The sequence below is a fragment of the Morchella sextelata genome, assembly GCF_020137385.1.
Source record: "Morchella sextelata strain SCLS chromosome Unknown scls_7, whole genome shotgun sequence".
Taxonomy (NCBI): Eukaryota; Fungi; Ascomycota; class Pezizomycetes; order Pezizales; family Morchellaceae; genus Morchella; species Morchella sextelata.
The window spans coordinates 1,069,862-1,094,306 of NW_025408622.1; the positions used below are offsets into that span (position 1 = coordinate 1,069,862).

General features: G+C 47.6%; 4 protein-coding genes across 4 annotated transcripts; 2 read left to right on the forward strand and 2 right to left on the reverse strand.

Annotated features, from left to right (window-relative positions):
- Positions 1–4,380: 4,380 nt before the first annotated feature.
- On the forward strand, positions 4,381–6,894 carry H6S33_011964 (uncharacterized protein; the record flags this gene model as incomplete). Its single annotated transcript, XM_044843323.1, has 4 exons — positions 4,381–5,406; positions 5,466–6,405; positions 6,456–6,787; positions 6,847–6,894. 4 exons carry the CDS (start codon positions 4,381–4,383, stop codon positions 6,892–6,894), a joined length of 2,346 nt encoding a protein of 781 aa, XP_044695632.1.
- Positions 6,895–12,230: 5,336 nt separating this feature from the next.
- On the reverse strand, positions 12,231–14,239 carry H6S33_011965 (uncharacterized protein; the record flags this gene model as incomplete). The annotated part of the gene is made up of 2 exons (XM_044843324.1): positions 12,231–13,892; positions 14,045–14,239. 2 exons carry the CDS (start codon positions 14,237–14,239, stop codon positions 12,231–12,233), a joined length of 1,857 nt encoding a protein of 618 aa, XP_044695633.1.
- A 2,009-nt stretch (positions 14,240–16,248) lies between these two features.
- Positions 16,249–16,681, forward strand: H6S33_011966 (uncharacterized protein; the record flags this gene model as incomplete). Its single annotated transcript, XM_044843325.1, has 2 exons — positions 16,249–16,339; positions 16,401–16,681. The coding sequence occupies 2 exons, from the start codon at positions 16,249–16,251 to the stop codon at positions 16,679–16,681; spliced, it is 372 nt and encodes a 123-aa protein (XP_044695634.1).
- Positions 16,682–18,246: 1,565 nt separating this feature from the next.
- H6S33_011967 (uncharacterized protein) lies at positions 18,247–20,534 on the reverse strand (the record flags this gene model as incomplete). Its single annotated transcript, XM_044843326.1, has 3 exons — positions 18,247–18,806; positions 18,867–20,137; positions 20,203–20,534. The coding sequence occupies 3 exons, from the start codon at positions 20,532–20,534 to the stop codon at positions 18,247–18,249; spliced, it is 2,163 nt and encodes a 720-aa protein (XP_044695635.1).
- Positions 20,535–24,445: the final 3,911 nt, after the last annotated feature.

Genomic DNA, 24,445 nt, shown 5'->3' on the forward strand with positions numbered 1-24,445 from the left:
CCTGAGCTTAAAACTCACGATCACTTACAACATCCCAGCAGGAGCAATCCCCGAAAAACTGCTATCGTGAGCTGCTCTTCATAGCATGGGCTTTGCGAGGAGGGGGGGCATTCGGCTCACGACCCAATAAGCGTTTTTTTTGGGGGGGTGGGGGATTGACAAGGGTCTAGGAAGGGATATATACGGGACCCTTGCCAGCATTCGCCTCGTTCATAATTTTGTTATTAAAGGAAGACGACGAAACATTGTCTGTGATAATATGTACCACGAAATGCCCATCTTCTTGCGACATGGACAATCTATGGTTATCTACTACAGACCAAAGATCTCTTTTTGTGTACTGCAATTCAAAGTTGAATTGGATTGATCTCAATGGGCAGCAAATGGCTCTGCTGCTTTTGGCCCCCAAGGTCCGTCTCCTGTCATACAACCGAACTTTCATTGAAAATTCCGGAAGCCAGATCATATTCGGAGTTCCTAAGGCAAAACAACGTTAACCCCACCTATATTCTTGATGTGATCCAACTCTATCATGGGACCGGCGGAGAAATGCCCGATACGTTGACTATTCACAACCCCAGTAGATGTTTGCGATTCGCGAATTTAGCACCAATATTCCTAGATCAGGTGTTTTTGTTTTTTTACAGTGTTGACAGGGAATTCGCAATTCGAAGCATTCATCTCGCAGTCGTCGCGGACACGGAATATCTGTACGTCACATCGGCCTTCGGGGTGCGGGAAGCATATGCCTTTTTATACTGCTTCTCCGAATTGTATTGCTCTAGTATATACAGCCATACATGTATATATGCTGTATTCTAAACTGCCACGTATGGCTATAAACAGAATAATAAGAGGGAGCTAGAGCGGTCTTCGTCCTGGGAGAATGCCTGTCGGTTTTTATATACCGTAGATACCAAACAGGGTTGTCCCTTCAACCCAAATAGTGATGAACGTAGCCCGTTTTGTGCGACAAACCACAGATACGGGAAAATGCGAAGGAAGTAGGTAAGGAAGTAAGGAAGGAAGGGTCCTTCCCCACGATCTCGAATGGAAAGCCGCATAGACTAGCTTTGTTATGGGTCGGACTGGGTGCGGGGCGGGGGGGCCTTGATTTTCCAATTAATTGTTACCTTGGCTTGGTACTCACCTTCTTTTCAGACATGATCTACCGGCTTATGTTTATCAAGATCCGGGCCTTTTTGGTTTATTAGTGCTGCCTGTCTGCGCCGTGAGACCGTAGGCACTGAGCAAAGTCTACCGGGGTATCTTGAATAATACATAGCGATAATATGAGGCTGTCTATTGCCGGTTGAAAACCTTGCAGATGGATTTGTGTAGGATTTGGATGTGAATAGTATTCACCATACACCCATAGTGCCTACAGCACATGTATGTACATACAGGTACATACAGGTACATACATGTATACATAGGGGGAAGGGAAGGGAAGGTGGATATTAACTTGCGGATCCCCATGTACAAAATCATCGCGTACTTTCCTCGGTAATAAGATACAAGGTGATTTACGAAAGGGTAAATTTACTCATGAACGAAAAAAAAAAGATTAAGGCCGGAGAGGAGCGCCGGCCGACACAACTTATGATCGGAGCTGCACCAAGGATGTGTGGACGTTAGCAGAGAGTACTAGAGTAGGTACATGTATGTAATTGTACTCTAGTAAAATATGTAGGTTCTACTGTGTGGTCTGCCTATGAAGTGAGCGAGTGAGGTCGGCGGTGAATCGGCAGGGCTCGGCTCGGACAGTCGAACCACTGACAGCCTCAGGCGAGAAGAAAAATCAGTGCGGAATAAGTAATGGTGGGAGCAGACTATCAATCGTGTAAAGAAGGGCTAACGTCGTCTGAAAGCTCTAAGGAAACAATCATTACTAAATGACTAGTTATTCCGTACGTACATGGCAAAGGAGCGGATCCGGAAGCTGTACCTTATGCACGCACTACAGTAGCAATGCAGGACCTTTTTTTCTTTTTCCTGCCCCTTCTCCCAAGCTTCGTGTAGTAGCACCCTGCCTCCTCCTCCATGCGCTGAGCTACTGCTACAAACAAACACTGAGAGTTTTACCTGACATGAGAAACAAATGTTAAAACAATGCTAGGGTGTGAGTGTGTGGATACATGTCAAGTATGTATATACATAACGCGGGTTGGGCAGACAAAGTAAGGAAGTATGTAGGTACAGCCTAGAGTATTTACCTACAAGTGCGCAGCAGGTTCTTTTTCCATGCGATAACACCACCATAGAAAGTAGACTAACGTTTCAAGATGTTACTTGCGTCCGCCTGTCGTTCGATCTGCTCCCAACAATGCCATGTCTGTACGGAATGGTGCGGAAAACTGAGAATAGCTGCCGTGACAGGCGCTCGGTGTTGATGGAAATATGACGCGTCTCTTGTTGTTTGTCCCTCCCTTTTTTTTTTTTTTTTTTTTTTTTTTTAACTTTCTTTTCTATGGACCCGTCCCCAGAGTTCTCTCGATCTCCTAGTATCTCAACGAGCACAACAGACAGATGAAAGCGTAAACAGCTAGATAGGAGATTAATTGATAGAGCATGTGTCTTATGAATTATGAATGGGAACTGTTTAATTATCAACAGCGAGCACGCTATATAATATTGCATTTCCGCACCGGCGAATTTCGTTTTAGTTTACGGTATCAATTCTAATTGTCTCTGTACACATACATGAAGTACATGACTTCCTTAGCTACGAGATGCACGTGTACATTTACATACATCTATTCTGGTCAAGAGAACATCACGTTATAAGATCTTTAAGTTACAGTTCAGTGGTGATACTCACTATCATGTTTTGTTTCCATCTTAATATCCGCACTCTTTTTTTTTTTTCTTTTCCGGACCTTCTTTGCAGGTCTCTGGAATTCCCATGTGCAATCGCGAAGGCCAAAAGACAGGGCCAAGAAACGCTCTCACTTCTTACAGGCCTAGCTCTCTGCACGGCTAACCGACCGCTCCTTCCTTAGCTTGCCGGTGTAGCACTCACTCTCTCATTCACTTACCTACTCCTGTAAGTAGAATCCTATTTCTTACTCTCTCTCCTTTTTGACAAAAGGGACTGCTCCCCCCCCCCCCCTGCTATTTCTCTCCATTCGGCCTCTGCTTGTCCTGGAGCCGCTTCTCATTTGTATTATTGTCCATCCCATCTATCTTTCTGCCTGGTGTGTGTGTGTCTGGTCTGGCACTGTGTCTGTACCGTACCTGCTGTACCTGTGCCTGCTTGTGTGCGTGCCTGTGCCTGGCTGCTGTCTCTTCTTTCTTTCTTATTCTTCTTCCCTTTTCCCTTTCTCTTCCCTCCTCTAACCTAACCTAACTCTCTCCTCACAACTTTTTTTTTCCCACCCCTCCATATCTCTCCTACCTGCTCTTGTCTTCTCCTCCGCAGCAGGTCTTTCCTTTCTACTCGACTTCCCTCGTTAAGCCACCCTTTCACTCGCTTGTATTCCTCCTGGTCAGTCAGACACCCTTATTCGAACCCTTTCAATCCCTTCCCACTGAACCCACACATAACACCCCTCCACCCCCTTCACTCACCCCCCTATCCCTGTTGTTGCATACGCACCTACAACTACTTTGCAACCACCGACGCTCACTCACTTCCTCAACCTCTACCGTCACCTTCTCTTCACCATCCCCCCTTGGCTGCAACAAAAGTAGCCCTCCCCCTCCCCACCCCCCACACTCCCCTCCCCCCATCTCTCTTCTTGATATCTTCTTCAACAATTGGTTGTCGTGGAAGTGGAAACAAACATCCAGGAAACACATAAACCAATACCATTCGTTCATTAATTCCCCCTTCGCCCAGCCCCCAATTAACGACCTGGCACGACGAGCTGAGCGGAACTAACTCCATTCTCCTCCACATTCAGGCTTTTGTACTTGGGTCCTCTGTGTCCGTTCATCGTGTTTAATCCTTCGCTTCTTGTGAACATTTTGTCTTATTTTCTTTAATCTGATCCGAGCCGGATTCCTGTGATCATACATTGCAGAGCGTCTCTTCTTCCAAGAGAGAAAGGGGTTCGTTTAATTCTTTCCTGATCCGTTCCTTGCCCTTCAGCAGCCTCGTCATGCCTTGAAATCAGAATACCTGTCCTCCACCAATTTTTATCGGTCAATCTTTTCTTCGCCAGCGTGTTCATGGAAGGCCTTTTGAAATCTTGATCGACTGACACTCTTGTTTCGACTATCTTGATTAGACTCTGCCACAACTACCTTCTAAGCGTATTCTCCACTAGAGAAAGCAACAACAACAAATAACGGTAATATTCTTTGAAAGTCTGTACAGTCTCCTTCAAAACGACGTCCAATCCACCATCCAGCACCAGAGGCGGGGACCGCTCCAACATGGCAGCTCTTGTCCAGTCGTTCCCAGCTCAGCAGTCACCCTCGCAAGTTAGCTTGATGCAGTCGCGCCCCCAATCTGCCTCTAACAGTCTTCAGTCCGCCCAGACACAATCAGCGCATACCAACCAGCACCACTTGACCACGCCTCGAAACATGGGCGGATACAACAGTAACTCCGGCTCCAGCAACAGCAACAGCAACAACGGTACTGGTGGTGGTGGATATCGCAGTGGATACACAACCGCCCCTGTTGCTCCATATGCGTTTACCAGCACTCCAGGTCTCTCGAACACTACCAAGCAGCAACCCCCCAAGATTGGCGAGAGGACGTCTTCGAAGACTGACGACTCACGAAACCGTTACCCTGCTCCAGACTCCATATCGTCATCTTCCTCATCCTCTTCGGATCCGTCATCTCGACACCAGGGCGTAGCACCTTCTGGCTCACGTGACGACGCAGCCCTGTATACTCGCCCAGCCCCTCGACCCCTTTCCATGATATCCACCTCAAGTCTCCCGCCTCCACAAGTGGCAACATCAACTACTCGTCCAAGCCCTGATCGATACCGCCGCCCGGGTAATAAAAGACCAGAATCTGCTGTCATTACTGGTAGTGTGTCCGCTCTGCCCAGCGGATCTGGAATGGCTGCCGTGGCTGCCATTTACAATCAACCGTCTAGGTCGATCAGCAGCCCCTCGCTAACACAAGGCCCAGCTCCAGCCATCAAGGCCCCCTTCATTGGGGACTATGCTGGTCAATTGAGAAGTCAGTCGGTGGATGATATCCATGCCCATCGACAACAATCTCTTACGCAACAACAAATGCAAAACAGGAGGAGATCAGTCGGGCCTGATGCGTTCAGTCCAGAAAGTTTCTCAAGTTTCGTACGACAAGAGGTGGGGTCAATGTCGAATCCAGCGTCGATACAGCTCTCGGGGCCGGGTCAGGCCTCCCACCGACCGGGAAACAGGAGAAACGGCAGTACTGACAGCACCAACTCGGGAAATTCTTCGAGGCCCAATTCGGTAATTGACTTATTCAATCTACGAACTGTATGTATACATGCTAACAATTTATCGCTCAGAGTAACCGAAATTCGGTTCATTCTAACCACTCGAATACCGGATCCTCAACACCGCACGAAATCAATCCGTCTCAGGTCCCCCCTCGTGGATCATCCACTGATGGGAATAAGCGAGTCACAGCCCCCTCCCCGCTTTCAAAACCTGTGAACATGGCAGCCGACTCGACTTCATCTTACCAAACCTTCCCAGAGCCCCAGAGCAATGCTAACGGAGCCCCGCCGGCGCTTACAAGATCGGCCACTCAACAACTCGAAGCTATTCCTGATGTACCCAAGAAAGGCATGAAGAACAGGCTTCGTCGCGCTTTCTCATTTGGTAGCGCAGCTGAACTGCGTAAGGTGTCAGCGGTCAACAACATGAGGGGTGAGGATGCTGCTGAGCGGGCTAGACTTCGTCAAGAGAAATTTCGCGAAGAACAGAATGCAGAGCAGCTGAGGATTGCACAGAGACAAGAAGAAGCCGGGTTAGGCGAGGGGATTTACAATGGGCAAGGAAATTTCTTCACTGGATCAACTGATAATATCTCTGTTTCTTCAACTGCGTCTTCGGCGTCGATTATGATAAGGAAGATGGGGAAGGGAATGAAGAAATCAACACGATCATTGGTGGGATTGTTCAGGCCGAAATCTGTCGTTGGGGTGCCTGCAGCTAGTGGGCCGGTCACCGCGCAGGCAAGTATGGGACAAGTATCGATGGTTACGGTTGAGGCAGAGAGGGAGAAGGTTAATGTCAACGCGGATGCTCGTGATCAGACAGGTGGTGGTACTGGGTTCCCCAAGTTGGAGAACAACTCGCTTGAGACCCCCAGAGTTGGTGAGCCAAGCACTGCGAGGAGATCTAGCAATGCGAATGATACCGAAGCTGCTAGAAAGAGCTTTGTTGGTGGGGCGCAAGATCGGGCTGAGGTTCTGGCTGCTGTAAAGAAAGGAATCTTGAAACGTATGTTCAACCAGCTACTCATCCATGGGTTTAGGCTGACATGATTATAGGATCCGGTTCGTCATCTCCGATCATCAAGCCATCAGATCCCTCCAACTTTCCGGAGAATCAAAGGCCGCATGGAAAACAGAGATCAGACTCGGTCAGGGGCGATGAGGATTATTTCATCTCTGGGCCCAGGTTTTCTACAGGCAACTCTGCGAGTGCACCTACATCGCCTGCGTCAGCTGCCAAATACAACGTTAGCTTTAGCCCGAGAATTACTTTTCACGACACATGGCCTAGCGGCGAATATGATAGAAGGGGTGAGATTGCTACCTGTAACAGGTTAACACCTATGCTTGCTCAGCAGATTAAGGAGGAGTTGAATACGTTCAAGATGGTAAGTTCGATAATTTTAGTTCCCGAAAATGTTAGAAAACGTGCTAATAACTTGTCTAGGAAATGGCTGTTCATGAGGAGTCCAAAGTTTATACGCATTTTTTCTAACGACCCAATACGAACGAGGCGTTTAAAAAGAGCTTTTATTTTTCGGGGATCCACCATAATTTTTTTCAGGCGACTATAGAAGCTGCATGAGGATCATTTGCCATATGCGTTATCGTGTTTGACAACGGTTGAAAAAAGAGCAGGTGTTGGGAAAGGGGTTTGGGGTGCAATTTTTCTTTTCTTTCGGGAAGCTATTGGGATATCTCGGTGCTTTTGTAGGGGTGGCGGAACAAATTCCTTTTTTACATACCCTTTTTAACTTGTTTTTTATATTTCGGTTTAAATCTTGCATATTCCCTAGTTCTGTCATCTCCACTTTTCCTTTTGTCACCGTGGCTTTTTTTTTTTTTTTTTTTTTTTTGTGTTTTTGCGTGGCATGGTCTTTGGGCATCGTTATTTTCTCTTCCTTTTTTCTTTCTTTCTTCCTCTACTTTCGTTCGTTTCGGTACCGAATTGTTTTTCCTGGCATTATTCATTGAAGGAATATTTTCGATCCGTCGACCGGGTAGAATATCCTATTATTAATGATATCTAAAGCCGAGATATATCAGGGAGGTTGTGTTTTCAGTTAGAGGTGTTGAAAAGTATGATCAGAGAATAGTCTGAAGAGTTATGGGATTGGGTCTTTTTTTTTTGAGCATTTGCGCATGTTCTGGTGGACGTGATTGCGTTTTCTTCACTGTTTGGTTGCTATTATTGCCTTCAAGCATATATCTTCATATCATATATCCAGATGCTTTCTTATGTTTGTCTTGGTTTTTCTGTAAATTTTCGCGCAAATATCCTTTCATCTCATATCCCGTTGATTTTCTATTCCCCCGGCTCTCGTTTCTACTATTATCTCTGCAGGGTACACCTATACTAGTCATCTCATTTTTGTTTCTTAGTAGGTTTTTGCTCTCGTTTTATTATCCGGCGTGTTTTGTTTCTCTTTGTTGGGTTCCGATATAAGTCTTTTATTCCCCGTATTGTTTTATCATAAATTACCCCACCTACTCTTTTTTTTTTTTTTTTTTTTTTTTTTGTACTCGAGAAGGAAACAAAATATTCTAGCTCGAACCCTTCAGGTGTGGTACATACATTACGCGAAACTTCAGACTCAGATCAAACATGGTCATATTTTTCTTTTGTTATTGGGAGGGCTGTCTATCAAAGGTTTCGTGGGTCACCGGGTTACTATATCTCTATCGTTGTCAGGAATTTTTTTATATATTTTCTTTGTAGGCGGGTGCGCTGGAGTAGCTATATGTATTATTACCTTTTTGAAATTTAGAATATCTCGGCTTTGTACGTTAAGTCCGAGAATCTACATTCAACTTTATTTAATAATTCACTGGTTCATGGCGCAATTGAAGGTTAAATCGAGTAACTTTTGTTGTTAGCGCGACTGCAGCACGTGCGGCTTTCACAAGGGATCACTCGTGGTTTTGTCGTTGTCTCCTAATCGGGAGAGGCTTGGTGGTAGGCTATCTGCAAGAGAGGGAATGTCTGGAAAGAAAAGAAATTACGAACACTGCGAGGAACCATTGGTAAATACCTTATTCCCTCCATCTTGCAGCCTCAGCTCAAGCATGAGTAATTTTCAGCCGAAAAGACTTCCCCATGGCAAGCATCAATTATGCATGCCACGTAAATCCTCACGTAGAGTACTTCTCGGTTAGGCAGGGATTCAATCCCACTTGACATGGTGGGTAGGGAAAGACCCTTTGTAGGTAAGAAATCCATGGTAGGTAAGTAGGTGCTCTATCTCAGGAAAGTGCCTAAGTTTTTATTTTTGTCCCGATTTTGCTCATGTTGGAATTGTTACTGACCTATCACATTAGCTATATTTGGTGGTACCTCCAAGCCCCTGTTTTTGGCGTTCATACCTCAGTACATGTATGTGCGTACATACCTATCTGTACCTTAAATCTTAAATTTGTTACGTACCAAGGATATCACATCGGTGAATGGATGTGGGCTGTCTTAGATCACGGATAGGTAGATAAGTAGCCAAAGATAACGTTTAAATAGCGCCGTCGCCTTTAGGTTCAGCGAACTCTATCGTGGAATTGAGAACCATAGTTTGAGTTTCTGTGTCTGTGTGATCTTGATCATGAGTGGCTGCATAAATGGAGGAATCGTGGTGGAATGAACGTGCAAATGTTACAAATCATGTGCCTTTTCATTGGACGAAACGTCTCTATAACACCTATCGATTGGTGAGGAGTCCCTTACATAGTCAGATTCGTGGAAAAGAATAGTACATACTTCAAATAATAATAACACAATTTACTTGTAACAAACTCTTTCCTTCATTGAAGGCCAGTGCGTCCGCGCGCGGCGTACCTGCGATTGGATAAAAGGTAAAACACCATGAATCGGGGGCGGTTTGTGGCTTCGTCCAACCCTAGCTTCGATTAACTTTAAAAAAAGATTTTCGGAGTAGAACACTCGTGCATCGGAGGACATGTAGAGTAGAGTGGAATCTGTCCTCTACAAAGTCGTATGTATCTAAATACATATCCGACTCCCGAGCTCTGGCGAACAAGACAGCGCATGGGGTGTCTCAGGGAGCACGTGGGGTTCAGTGCAGTTCAGCTGGCGTAATAATCGAGACAGATTGAGTTAGTTGTTACTGGTCTTTCATTTTCATCTAACCATTTTAGTAATGTGATACTTACTGCTCAAGGTAGGTAGTCGGTCCAGATTCAAACGCTTCACGGTCGGTCACTCGGGGGGCCTCTGTGTAAGGAACAATTGTATGAGTTTTCCCTCTCTCCGTCAGATCAGAGGACTGGTTTTTTTTTGGCCTCTTTCGTCCGCCATTCCCGACCGTTTTGGTTTTGAAGTGTGCGGTTGAGTGAGAAGCCGTCGTCATGACTAAGTGCAACCAGCTACAAAACCCAAACTGGCCTCTCTGGAACTTCTCAACGATCAGCAAATGATAAGTTTCTTTCGAGCCTTTGACAAACCTACAGCTATTTCCCAAGGAGCTTGTCTCTGACCCATCTCGCATGGCCCGCCTTGAGCCGAGCATGAACCGATAGCCACATGCAGTCGAGTGATTTCCAATGGACAGATAGCTTCAGGAGCTCGAGGAGGAGAGCCAAGGTGTATGCCTCGCAGCAGCTAGGAAGCCCTGCGTGAGTAGCAGTAGTAGTAGTGTTATAAGGGAAGAAGGGGGAATAGAGGTGGAATGGTTCGCACTCAATCGATCGAGCACCGCCAAGTCGACGTTTAAATATATATCTGAGGCCAGATACGGCCCTTTCTAGTGCAAACTCAAGGTTTGCAAGATCTGGCTCAAGGAGCAGAAGATGTGTCAACCTCAAGAAGAAGAGTGTCCAATCAATCCACAGACCGCTGCGTAACCGATCTTCAGTGCTCGGGTCAGGTGCCGGTGAAGGCGCTGGCTGCCACAAAAGAAGAAAGCTGGCTTTCTGGAGTTGACTCACGATGTATCTGTATCGAATCATACACCGCGGGTAACCGAGTGACATCTCATGGAGGAATTACAAAGAAAGAAGGTCTTGCGGGCACTCAAGGAGATACGGTTCGAGAGGGCATCTCTGCCGCAGTGTACCGCACCTCTCCGTTGTTGTCTGATAAATACGACATGCCCGACGTTTAACAGCCCTCTGGCTGGATCTAGCTTCACTACCTACAAAAACTGCACCTTCATTATTTCACCTCTACCCCACGAGGCTGTAAAAAAACAAAAAAGTTAATGAATCAGCCGGGAATCGAACCCGGGTCGGGCGCAAACTATGATGGCAAGCGCCCGTGATACCACTACACCACTGAATCGTGACAGTCGGTCGGCAAAAAGTGATCTTATCGAAAATTTTCAAGGCTAGTGTGACTTGGCTGGGCAGGATGCAACCAGAGATCAGAACACTTCCAGTGTCCACCCTTCTCTTCCACAGGCCCATTGCCCAATTCAAATATGGGGAGATAACTTAGAGTTTATCGTTCAAGAGCTATCCTGCTCGAATGGTTCTCTGCAGATATTTCTTTGTTGGGCCCTTTATTCGAGCGTGCGGCTTGATCGCCGGAGGTGACCCGTGTGCCGTGTGGAAATGACCGAAACGACAACAAAGACGACTCACTAGAGATAGCAGTTCTCAACCTAGATCCATAGCTTCCGACTTTCAACTAGGACCAGTTGGTGATGACGCTTAGTTCTCCACAATTTCTTGCAGTAGGTGCGTATTATACATAGCTTATCCCTAAGTAGTTCCCAGAAGAAGAAGAAGAAGAAGGCTGATTCTGTTCAAATATAGATGTGCCACCCCCGACTCGAGAGAGAGACATCAGGCTTCACGCCTAGATACATGATCAATTCCACCAAGAAGCTGTGCCCCAACATGGTGTTTAAAGGCGTCGATTATGTCCCTGCTGCAGCACTGGGTAACTACATGTACCCCCACGCTACACTACAGACCCGAGCAGCTAGCACACAGACCCAATTGCAAGTCGCCAGAAGTCCTCCTCAAGGGCCTCAAGTGAGTATATACTTGCAATATCCCGAAGATTTCTCTAACATGTATATAAGTAAGGCCTCGCCGGTATCAATCCTAACCATCTCCTCTTCCTCATTAACACACCTGCATTAAAGCCCGGCACGAAACAGAGCCTCCACGAAGGTGAAGAGCCAACAGTATACCACCAAGGCCCAGTTACGCTCAACATTATTTAAATCCACCCGTCTGTTTGGCCCTTCAATCTACTCTGACCTTAGCCTTCGATCGACCAGTACCAATAACCTATACCCCTCGATACCCGCCGCAGACAACAGCAGACCATCCAGCCCTCATCATATATTAGCGAGAGCCGGGCGTTGATTACTAGGATCGAGAAAGCGGTATCAATGACCGGCGCAACGGCGGCCGAACCAGACTATGAGCGGGCGAGGACTATTGGCGGGATGCCGAAGATGGGGGTGATGGTGTCGGCTGGAGATATATGGTGGCTGGGATGGTTTGGTTGTTCTAGTTATACCTAAGCGCGGAGGGCAGAGAAATGATTAGGGTGAAGATAGATTTATGGGCTTTTCGAGGGGTTAAACTAAACGTCAAATACCGATGATAGAACAAGATTGTTATCCAGCATACCACGATATTTCACTTAAGCTCGAGGAAGAGGAAGAACCAATTGATTCTCAATATCAAACACGATAAGCTACATGTATGCAGGCCATGAGCCCCCAATATCAATACGAAATGCAATCCACAGCTAATTACAAGTCAACCGCGCCATTAGCAATTCATTCTTTCTACAGATTAATATACAATAGAACCTTTCCACGGCCGCCTTCCCCCAACTATCCATGAATACCTACTAGCTAACCAAGCCTACTTCCACCCCGCCCCCATCAGCCGTCTCGGACGAATCATCTTCTCCTGCGGCCCCTTCCCCTTCTTCCCTCCCCCCGCGGCCGCGGCACCATCCCCCTCCTTCACGCCCCCCGCAAACTCCACCACCTTCCTCACCTTCCCCCCCTTCCCCCCCTTCCCGCCCTCCCTCTCCACAACGGGCCTCTTCCTCTTCGCCGCGCCGTCCCCCGACCCCGACCCCGACCCCGCCCCCTCCCTCCTCTGCACCTTCCTCACAGCCCCATCCCCCTCCCCAAATTTCCTCTTCATCCCCGCCGCCCCGCCGCCCTCCCCCTCTTCCTCCTCGTCAACAATGCCCCCCCACTCTTCGTCCTCCTCCTCCGCCTTCTCCTCCTCAACATGCACATACCCATCCACGCTCCCATCCCTCACAAACAGCACCACGAAAAACCCGATCCCGCCATCCCCCCACGGATCAAACCTGATACACCCCTCCGCGACCCCCTCATCGCCACCACACTCCTCCACCAGCCCCCGGCGCGGCCAATGCCTAAACCCCGTCTGCTCCCTCTTCTGCACGCGCCACCCCCGCCGCTTCGCAACCTCAGAGTTGAGCACCGCCATGACGACCTGCTCGTTCTCCTGTGCGTGGACGGAGCACGTGCTGTAGCTGATGTAGCGCGCGGCCGGGTAGCGCATGGCGTGCTTGATGATGCGGGTCTGGAAGGTTGATAGGGAGCGGAGGCGCTCCTCTTCTGCCTCGGCCTGTTTTACGACCTCTTCTTCTTCCTTCTTGGAGAGGGGTTTGACGAATGCTGTTTCTTCTTTATCGCCGGCTTTGCGCTTCTTCAGCTTACCTGCGCGGCTAGTCGGGGCTGGCGGCGGGGCCGCGGTCTTCGGTATATACGAGTACTCGTTCCGCTCAACAATGCCGCTCCCACTGCAGCTCGGGTCCAGCAGTATATGCGACACCTTCGCGAGCCCCTCCTTTTCCGTCTCGCTCCACGGATCCGACAGCAAGAAGTCGGCCCCCGCGCGAACCTCTACGATCTTCTCCGCGCCCGCCTTCCCCACCATCATCTCCAACGTCTTCGCCCGCTTCGGGTCCTTCTCAAACGCCAGCACCCTCCCGCTCTTGCCCACAATCGCCGCCAGATGCGTCGTCTTATTCCCCGGCGCCGCCGTCCCATCGACCACCACCGCTCCTTCGGGGGGCGCCAGCAGCGCCGCCGGAAAACACGATGCACGGTCCTGCATAAACAGCGTCCCGTCGGCCACCAACGCATGGCCAATCAGCTCCGTACTCGCCGGGAAGCCGAGTAGGCCCGGTATAAACTCGTCCACATAGACCGTCTCCTGCGTCATATCCTCGCTCAGGAGCTCCTCAAACAGGCGCACAGGTTTGTGGTCCTTGAAGTGTCGGGCAAGGACGTCTGCGACGGTGGTCTTGAGCGTGTTGACGCGAACCCAGCGCGGGAAGCGCATTGATGTTGCGTTGGCGGCGGCGAGGAGGGCGTTGATGGTGGAGTAGCCGCGGCGGAGGCGGGCGCGCGTGAATTCGGAGGTGAGGCGGGCTTTGTGCCGCAGGATGGACTCTTTGAGCGGGCCCGTGGAGGTAGCGATGCCGCCTTTGTTGAAGAGGAAGTCGTGGACGAGGACGAGAGCGAGGGCGTGCGTGAGCTGGGGTGAAGTGGGTTATGTGGTCAGTTATGAAACTCCATATATATGTGTTCAGACCTAGTATGCGGATAAGCATAGGATCGACGGGAGGAATTGAGGGAGGGATGAAGGGATGAAGGGATGGAACAGGGACAGGTGGGTAGCAAGCATACTTTCTTCTCAATCTCGAGCAGCCCAGACTTGTCGAGGACCTCATTGATGATCTCCTGGTGCTTGAGGGACTCGATTATCAGTGCGTACAGCTGCTCGGGGCGGGACTTGATTGAGGCGTCTGAGAAGACTGCGCCGCGGAGGCCGCCATAGCGCGGGCGCTGGATGATTCGTGCTGCCTCGATGTAGAGAGACATTGGTGAATAGCTTTTGCGTGTATGCGTGAACTGCAATTGATATTGCAGTTGATAGTTACAGTAATACTTGGTAGTTGCTGGTTGTCGCGAAGTTGCGAGAAAAATATGTGGATGAGTCAGCACACGTGGCAGGGGTTGGGAGAGTGAGAAGTTGTGAAGAAGAAGAAGAAGAAGAAGCGAGGGGCAGAGGAAGAAGAAGAAGAAGAGGGAGAAGAGACAGAAAGCCACGCCCCGAGAAGACACCAATTCACACCAAAGAAGACATGTATGGCATGTCTCTGTAAATCTGTCATATATACACGTAGATACACGATTCATTCCCCTTCGTCTGCCAGCAAAGCCCAAAGACCAGTTGCCATCCGGCAGACGTGGCTGTGGTTGTAACAATCTTATCAGATAACAACTGATCCCTCGGAGTTGCCCAGAACACCTCGTGGAACGATATCACACCCAGAGCATTAGACTACATGTAGATACTTGCCCCGTGTGCGAATAATATCACCATCATTCTCGATTGCCCTGGACCGCCCTGTCAAGCCCCGAGCTTACGTTCCCAGCTTCCTACTTGACTCCCCAGCATGCGGCGTCCTCAAACAAGGCAGGAGCCAATCAACCACAGTGCGCAACGCCCGCACCTATCTCGCCAGTAATTAACAGTACATGTACATATCTGAATACTACTGATAGATACGACAGTCCAGGTAACCCGGGACTTCAGACATCCGGCAACTCCCCATCCATCTCATCACACGTGCCCAACCCTGCCGGGCCCGCGTTTTCTTAGCAGCTGCGGAGCAGGACTCCAAGTGCGGTTAACTGTGTCCTCGTGTGGGATTTAAACTTTCCGGGGTCGTGTCGATCCGTTTCATGCAGGGAGCGCCAGGGAAATGAAACAGAGCTGGAAGGTAAATACATGTAGTACCTACTCGACAGGTGGATAGCAGAGGGGACTGGGGGTGTTTCTGTTAGACAGTTGAAATGCTCTGCTGGGATAGAGCATCTGAACTACATGTGGACCTATTCGTAGTAATAGTAAATGGGGCTCGTCCTTCGTATGGCACTGCAATTGCGGTACTAATCTTGGCGTTCTTGGCAACGAGCTGAACTCTGAAATCGACATATGATATGATAACGTGTATCTATATGATAAAGCTGTCATCTCAGTTGCAGAGTAGCCCTGGGCGGGAGATCCCACAAATCGCCTCCCCCCGCTCCCCCCGCTCCCCCCGCGACGACTCACTGCACTGCACTGCACTGCACCGCACTGTCTTCTTCCTGTCTGTCAGCCCAAGCCAACCTTATCCAAGACACTCTTCAACTCAGGTCGGTTCCCTCCGAGCCCCGACGCCAGAGCCCAATCGCCTCAATTGTCCACAGTCTGTCTTTCGGCCCTCCAACGGCCACCCGTCGCAGAGCCCAACGAGAACCCATACATCCCGCAACGTGGAGTACCATCTCCACCTACAATCTCCACCCAGCAGCCAATGGGAGCCTCTGCGCCCGCCACGACCCCTTACTCCGCAGAGTAGAGCAGTAGACAGGCATTGGTGCTCCTAAACGAGGTGCAGTACTAACCGCCCCTCCAGCAGCCTGATTGGTTGCACACAGATTAAGGATATCCCGCTAGCTAGGATCGGTACCACTGCCGGAGCGCGCCGACGAACCAGAAGCAGTAATTCTGATATCAGATGGAGATTGAAAGCTTCAGCTTCCTGATCCATCTAGGTTTCATGGTCGGTCCACTAATGTTGCGGGACTGCGAACTGTTTGCCAGAGTTGCTGATGTGAGGAAAATAAACTCCTGGGCTGTTGGAGGTGGGGGGAGGATTAAGAGGAGGCGGGATAAACAAATGATAGTGCTTTTCTGGTGTCTTTAGAGCTAGGAAGCTCTGTGTCGACTTTATAAAAGGTCGACTGTTTCCCCAGAACTCAAAGGAAGCAGCAAGCAGCACTCGACACTCACTCAAGAGCCTTCATCAAACACCCAATTCACCCTCTTCCAGCCCACCATGAAGTTCCTCTCCGCCCTCATCGCCCTCACCCTCGCCGCCTCAGCCATCGCACAAGACGTCTCCGGCTCCACCGGCGCCAGCTGCAGCGGTCCGTCCCTCTCTCCATCCCCCCCCCCCCTCTCCAAGCACCCCACTAACAAACACCCCAGGTACCTCCTTTACCGTCTCTAAAATCGACGCGGCCGGCGAGCTGGCCCTCGACCACCTCAACGCCGGCACACAAGTCGGCAGCAACAACTACCCGCACCAGTTCAACAACCGCGAAGGCTTCAAGTTCAACGCGGGGTGCAACGCGCCGTTCTACGAGTTCCCCGTGCTCAAGAATGGGCTGTATAGTGGCGGGAGCCCGGGTGCTGATAGGGTCGTCATTGGGTCGTGGGATGGGACGAATGCGGTGTTTTGTGGTGAGTTGATCATTGGGATGATTTGAGGGGGGTGGTGATGGTGTTTGTGATGGTGGCTAATCCGGCTGGTGGTGGTGGTAGATGCGATTACGCATACTGGTGCGTCGGGGAATAACTTTTTGCAGTGTACTAATACCTAGATGGGGCGGTTTGGATGATGCAGGTAGGATAGGATGGAGTAGAGGGGGCCGGTAATGGTCGGGGGTTCGCTGCCGTTGTGGAATAGAATGGGAACGGAGTATTCTGGAAATATTATAGTTCCTCAATTAAAAACATAAAAAAAATGATTACCGCTCACAATATATCACTCGACACCAAGAGCACGTGTGTAACTTTGGGTGCTTGTTCGAAACTAGTAGTGTCGACCAATATGGGCTGAGCGTACTGAAAGACGCCGAGATCTAGCTCATCCACAAGCACTCCTTGATACCGATTTCAAAAGGCTTGGTCGTGGAGTGCATGGCGTTCTCATGTACCCTCCCTTCCCTTCTCTTGGCAGCAAGAATCTACTCTAGATACTGACTAACCCACTCACTCACCCGTAGCCCAAACCCGCCTATGTACGTACCAAACACCCCCACCAAACCACAAATAAAGTTTCCACAAACACAACATATACATCTCGTACCCATCCCCCTACGCCGAACAGCAAGATCCCGGGTCATATCCATACCAAACACCACAGACCAAACCTAATTTCTTCCCCAATTGCAAACCTAAATACCAAATAACGGGGCATATTATAATTAGACTCGGGTGAGGGAGAGGATAGTTTATCTGCGGCCTCGCTGGTTGCCCGAGACATTGATTCCTATCGATATCGAGACACCCCGCCCCCCCCCCCCCCGCCCCCATGGCGCCGTTTATCGTGTTGATCCCCGCGCCGGGGAGGGGGTTTAGGAGGTTCCATTATGAGGAGCCTGGGGCTGTTCCGGCATTGGACGTGGTCGCCATTGTAGCAGAGGTTACCCCTCTAGAATAGGTTAGTCTTCTAGAAGATATCACAATCCCAGAAGGGGAGAGTCCGACCGTTGAAAGGGTGGCGAAGAGAGCAAAGAAGGCTTCACCGGCTGGTGCAAAAAAAGGAGGATAGTGTTGGGCTCATTGACGACAAGAGCTATATAGAGCAACAAGAGCTGGCTGCAGTACATCGCCTCCAGAATGATAGATTCAGGGTGGGGAAGACGAGGAGACGTAAACGTCGCAGCAGCTGCATCAAATGTGTGACGGAGAAAGAAGGGAAACAGAAAGAAGAAGGAAGGCTGTCACCTATTTCAAGTTATTTCCACACTCTCGGATGGGATTGAGTGCTTTTCTTAGTTGGGCGTGTTATGGTTATGATGATCTAGTGGGTTTCATAATGTACATACATGTACAGGGAAAGCAGCGATATCACTTCGGTTTTACTTTTACTTTTTATATAAAACGAATTTGAATGGTTGAAAAGCCACAGACTAAACTTTTATACACTCGTCCAGTTGCAATATCAATACATGTAGTAGTGATGATAAACAAAGTGCTCTAGCACCTCATACACGAATATATCCAGTTCAGCACCCTCCCGATGGGCTCTAGCGCTGACCATTGTTGTTCAAGAAAATTCAAGGAACTTATAAAGAGACTCACGACTCGTAAATGGACTCATGCTACTTTTATCACTGTCAGAATCTCGAGATTCTCCTATGATATCATGAACCAAACTTGCAGATTTTTCGTCCGCTACTGATAGTCCCCCTTCATGAGAAAAACTCCTTCCAATACCATCCTTCCTGCAATCTGTGTCATGTTTAGAGCTCTTGTCTCCTTTCTTTATACGTTTATGCTTCACAGCCCCAGTGCGTTTTAGCTTCAGCTCTGCACTTGAGATTTCCTCCATCGCTCGCATGGCAATATGCCAATCAGCCGCTAGGCTTGAGTCCTCAAATGAATTTTCTGCGCCAAATTCTGCCTGGAGCTCTAAGGAAGGTGGCTTTGTTTTTCCGCTTCGAAACATATCGCTGACAGATCTTTTCCCACTAGGGCAGACTTGACCCAGTGACCCTGAAAACTCTTGTATAGAACCATTCCAACTTACTCCTTGTTTTTCTGAGCCGATTGATGGTATTTGTGGGGGTATGTTAGATAGACTGTCTGGAGGTGCCAATGGAGAATCTGTATTCGCAAAATATGTTAGATTTGAAAGCACTAATTTTTGAGGCGGAGGAGGCAGACCTTCAACTTTAGGCTCATTTTCTCTAAATATCTGTCTCAAGGCTCTCTTTGAACCACCTGACTTTTTTCTTTTGTTGGTAATGTCGTCAAACTTCAACTGACTGGCATCGTGTAGTACCTGTTCTCGGTCTTTTCTCACTCTTGCAGCTATTACTTCCTCTAGAGGATGAGAAATGTTTTGCTTCGATATGTATGTAGCTTCCTGTGGACAGTTGTGCTGTTGATGTCCTTCTGGATCGGAGTCTGCGGTGGAACCCCAGAGGCGGAAGAGCAAACTTGGACTCTTCTTGAGTCTCGATACCTCAGGATTAGTCTTCCCAGGCGGGTGCCGCGAGAAACTCTTTTTCTTCCCTAGCCAATTCTCAATTTTAGCTTTCTCTTTCCATGTAGTCAACCGTGATTTTCTTGGGGTCTCCTCAAAATCGTTTTTTGAAAAATCATGGCATCCATCTTGCCCCATGAGCCCAGTATAGGTGTCAACTTCCTGACGCATGAATTCTGCACCAACTATCTCGAGATTCGGTGGGTTTTCTTGGTAGCTCAAGTCCAATATTTTATTAATCTCAGATTGAGAAGTATCAGTCCTTTCGCTATGACTATCTTCTGCTTTTGTTATGACCTTATTTTGGGTGCCATGGCCACCGAGCTCTTCAGTCTCCGCGAAAATCTCAGGAGGTGCCTTAGGTGAGATAGTTCCATCTATAAGATGATTGTTTGATTTGTTTTCCAATGACGGTTGGGGTGAATAATCTGCTATCTTCGGCAAAGATTGGTTTTCTTGAATTGTATCCTTCGGTTCCTGTTGTAAACTGTTGTAACCGCTTGAAATGATAACAGTAGCATCTGAGTACACTTTGGAGGGCCTGATCACGCAATCTTGGGGTTCTGTAAGACATTCAAGGTCTTCTATTACATTTGGTGCCATGTGTTTGCTATCAGTATTTCCTAGGTCGATAGGAGCTCGTAGTGAAACGGGAGGGCTTAAATAAGAACCTTCAAAAGAACTCATGGCTTCGATTTCGGTGCCATTCGCACCACAGTCACTCAATATGCGGTATTCCGGGGGGGATAGTGATGGAGACCGAAGTTTCCTGAAAGCCTTCAAACACCTGGATGACAATCGTTTTGAGAGAACAGGTGAGTGAGATACAAGCTCTCCTTGATCCATAGGAATTCCTTCAAATGAGCTTCTGGCAGTTGAATGCAAGTTCGTCTCTTTTCTGAATAATTTTGGTTGAGCTATGACAGGATTCTTGCCAAAATTACAGCCACTAAGACGTAATCAGTCACTTATGACAAAGTTAATAAAACATAGGAGGGGACAGGACGGTCTTACTTAGATAACTCTTCATCGAAATGATATGTAGAAGGATCTTGAAGTAGATTGCTCTCACTGTTTATCGCCAATTTCACTTGAAAGGATGAACTAAGGGCTGATTTGATAGAGGGCGCCCTCACCGATTCCTTCAAGGAACCACTCCCCATACATATTTCAACCCCACCTCCGCTTGCGTCTTCCTCCGTCGGGCGGGCATCTAGTAATAAGCTCCCCGAAGCAATGGGTGCCATTGTTGCCGAGCACGGCCCATCATGTAGTAATGGGGCTTCGGGGCCTTGAAAGTCAGAATCTTCTATTACTAGTGTCGCAGGTACTGAGACTAGTGACATGGCGGAGCAGTTTATTTCTAGAAAGCCCTAAGGATATCGAAACGCTTTTGTCGAAACACACGAATAAAGGTGACTGTGATGTGATAACTGTATATGTGCCAATGAAAGTCCGTAGTAATGGTGATAATACAAACTCAGGCTCGAATGATGGAAGTTGTAGAAGAAGGAAAGGCCTAGAAATAAGAGTTTGGTGTCAAGCCAGCGATGTTGTAAGTGTGTCATTAGCGAGCTGTGCAATGTGTCATCAATGGATGAGTACATGTGTATGGAGAAGTTCTGGCGGTTAACATTTTTATATTTACCAACATACGGAATATTGGAAGCCATCCCGTAGATATTCTGAAGGTGTTCAAACCTGAAGCCTTGATGATAAATTACAGATCTTGTATAGCAACGGCTCACCACATAAAATCCTGTAAAAAAAGACCAGAGCACATAACACTTCCCCATTCGACAGTGGAGAAAGAATAAGGCTTGTAAACATGATACCTATATCTCCAGTTGCCAATAGTGAAGCGCCAATTTTTTCAGGAAATTTTAGATGTTATTGTGTTTTTGGTTATTTGAAGTATGAGAGTTGTAAGCAGACTGCCAGGTGAGTAAATCTGTAGACACCCCTTGGGGGGGGTCTACAGACCACATTTGAACGCCTACAAACCTTCCAAAATATCCACAGGATGGCTTCCATTATAAACCAAAAACATCAACCTTAATTAAATCCCGAAAGATAAACAATATCGACCCCCGGGATCGAATTGTTACCCCGTCGACTTATATCATATTCTCAGCTGTCTTGCAGCTTAGCTCTAGTATTGCGTCGATACATATATGCTGCTTTAAAGATCTGTAAGGCTGGCTTCATATTACTATACGTACGTATACTACATGTAGGATCGATTGCGGCCCCTACATTTATGACTGTAGTTAACCGCTCGTCCAAGACACATATATCCCACGGATTCATGTAACGCCCAAATACATGCATGTCTACATACTGCAAAAAAACTCGATAAATTGGCTATCTCCGTCCAGGGATTATCTCTTTGACGATTGGTTGAGGGCTATTGATCAGCCTCAGAAGTGACCATTAAGTATGATTAGAAATTTATCGACTTCTAAATCTAGACGATATATTCCCCACTTCTCGCTCCGAGCAATTACAGTCTAGAGGGACCGTTATAGCTTTATAGGTATTTCTAATAGTTCTACCTAATCGCTTCGTCCCATCTCCTCTACTGTACCATCCAATAAGTATATAATTATAACCTGCATATGCATATGCATTTAAAAGCTTCTGATTGGCTCATTGAGAGAGAGATTTTGTTTCACTTGAAACATGTTGTGTTGGATATGAACATAGGTATTGTGCTGAGTGGTGTTAGATTGTTAATAGGTTTTCTACTGGTTCTGGGAATCGATTAGTAGTTCGATTTAGCGGCTTGGTGGCTGTTAAGGGGATATACTTGCAGCTTGAACTGGAGAAATTGTCTGACCTATCCGCTGATATGGGGGATACTAGAAAAGACACATATCGACCAGAGCAGATATAGTGATGGGCTTTGCCTGCCAGGAAGGGTCGAGCCCCGACTGACAGGCAAGTAGAGAAAATAAGCCGCAAAGCGGCTTGCCTGTATATTGGACTAATTGATATACATTTAGTACCGGCCGAAGGCCGGAAACCACTTATAAGGCTTATACTTATTGTTTACTACAGAATATCTCAACACATGCAGGTACTACATGTATTTGTGCCTCACTGTGTCGGATACTTAATGAATACATATGTATAGAATGGCTAGATCTAGATAATCGGGTAAAGTATAGGATACTTAAAAGATACGCGCAGTTAGTAAGGTAAATATGCAGGTACAACTTGCCAATAGATTCCCGAACATAGTGTTCTAACCTTCAAATATTGCGATTCAGGGCGGACGAAAAATAAGTTGGGGATTGACATGAGGGTTACTGTCGGATGCGGCATTGCACATTGCAATGCTGTGTCTAAGGTTTACATAACCATGATTTTCACAGGGATTAGCTTTACTAATGGCAGGGGTCCGTGCATATTCACCGCAGGACGACACCCTTTGTAATACCCCAACTTTGTTGAGGTGTTCCAATTCGTACGTTTTCTTGTTCGTTTCTTTTTTGACATGCATCACAAGCAAAGACTCAGCCACTGCTTTTTTCTAATCTACATTTACTGTGTGTCTCCTTATTTAAAAATGAACATGGGTGTCCACCTAGGTATGTCAGTAAACACAGGCACTCAGTCTACTCAGAGCGTATCAAGAAGTCACAGTCTCAATATGTACCTTCTGTGGAAGCGGCCTTAAAAGGCCGCGTTGTTTTTAGTCTTGTCGCAAAGTCTCAGATAACCATTCAGATAACCTTTAGAGATTTCCCCAGATACGGTTGGACAGAGGGAATAGAGATGCGTGTATGGCCTGCGTGTGGGCTCTAGAAGAAATTTTTGCTTCTTGTGCCCCAAAAGCTGGCTATGGGGGTCTTAAAAAGGAAAGGATGACGTTGAGACATGGCAGGACAGTCCGATTCATTGCACTACCAGATCCTGAATTGAACTCCAATCCTTGCACTCACATGTATGTACCGGCTTTTGCACGTCTCTCTCACTCCAGTTCTTCTGACCCGATTGGTATCATTAACTTTTTCCTAATACAGATGTGGCTATTTTTGTCATAGGGAGCTTTTAATAGCAAATTGGACAGAAATAGGTAATTCGAGAAATTCTATAGATGGGAAATGACCTGATGAGGACTATTTAATAACAGTTACTGATCCTAAGAAACTCATGATATTTATCCCCTATCGGCCGGCGGAAGCATTCACATATCCTGAGCCATTGTGTAAAGGAATTGTTCCCTACTGCTATCGCGAGAAAATAGGTTCTTAGCCTGTAAGTTTTCACCATACCAATCCATATTAGTACCCTCAACCCAACCCAACTCATCTTCTTTTGGAGTGAACTCCGGCTCCTCTACTCCACATGCAAGAGAAGGATATGTATGGTAGAGTCATGTCAATCTAATGCCTAGTATCCTATCCCTAGCCGCCGAGAACGGAGCTATCTCACGTGAAAGATTCCTTGCACGAATCAAACCCTCAGCTCCGAGCCAAAAATGCTGACTTGCCTTTTAAATTTTACAGGTACCTCATAAAATTTGAATTTACCCCAGCCAAGCTAAACTCTCCGCTTTTGCGCTTATCGCAGTCATCAACCTGTCTCTTGGACTGTTTTCGAACATCTGGAAGGCATTAGGCTCTACTAGACTCCAGGCATAAGCAGCTGCCCAGCCTAACCAACCAGCCAACGCGACTAGAATATTCGCTGGAGGTGACAAAAAAAAAAGAAGAGTTTATTTCAGCCCTAGCTGAGATATCATACATCTAACTAGATCTCGGATCATACCACTCAAGCCAACAAGTGTCTCTCTTTAAGATCGGGTTCCGATCAGATCAAGCGACGGCTGCTGCAGACCGTTAGATCTCATCAGGCTACCTGCTTGCAGGCTGTCTGCTAACTACCTGCCCTAATTGATTTATATCAGGTCCTCTTTCTTATTTTCCTTCTTTTCCAACTCTTCAGCCCCCACCTTTCGCTTCATTTGTTGGCTGCGCCTGGTTATCCATTTTGTCTCTCGTTTATAACTACACCCCGCCCAGGCCTCGGGACGTTCTTTATTCATCTCTTTAATTTTTATATAAGCTATACTAGAGTGCAAATACTAGGACCAGGAATCAGGCCAAAGCCAATCGATATACCCATCTATCGACACAACACAAACCGGTAAGTAAACGAAAGGAGGAGACGAGATAAGGAGTGGTTTGTCCGACATCAGTTTGGTCTCGTGCGTTGTCTCTCGGCCCTTACAGTATTGAGAAGTTCAAGA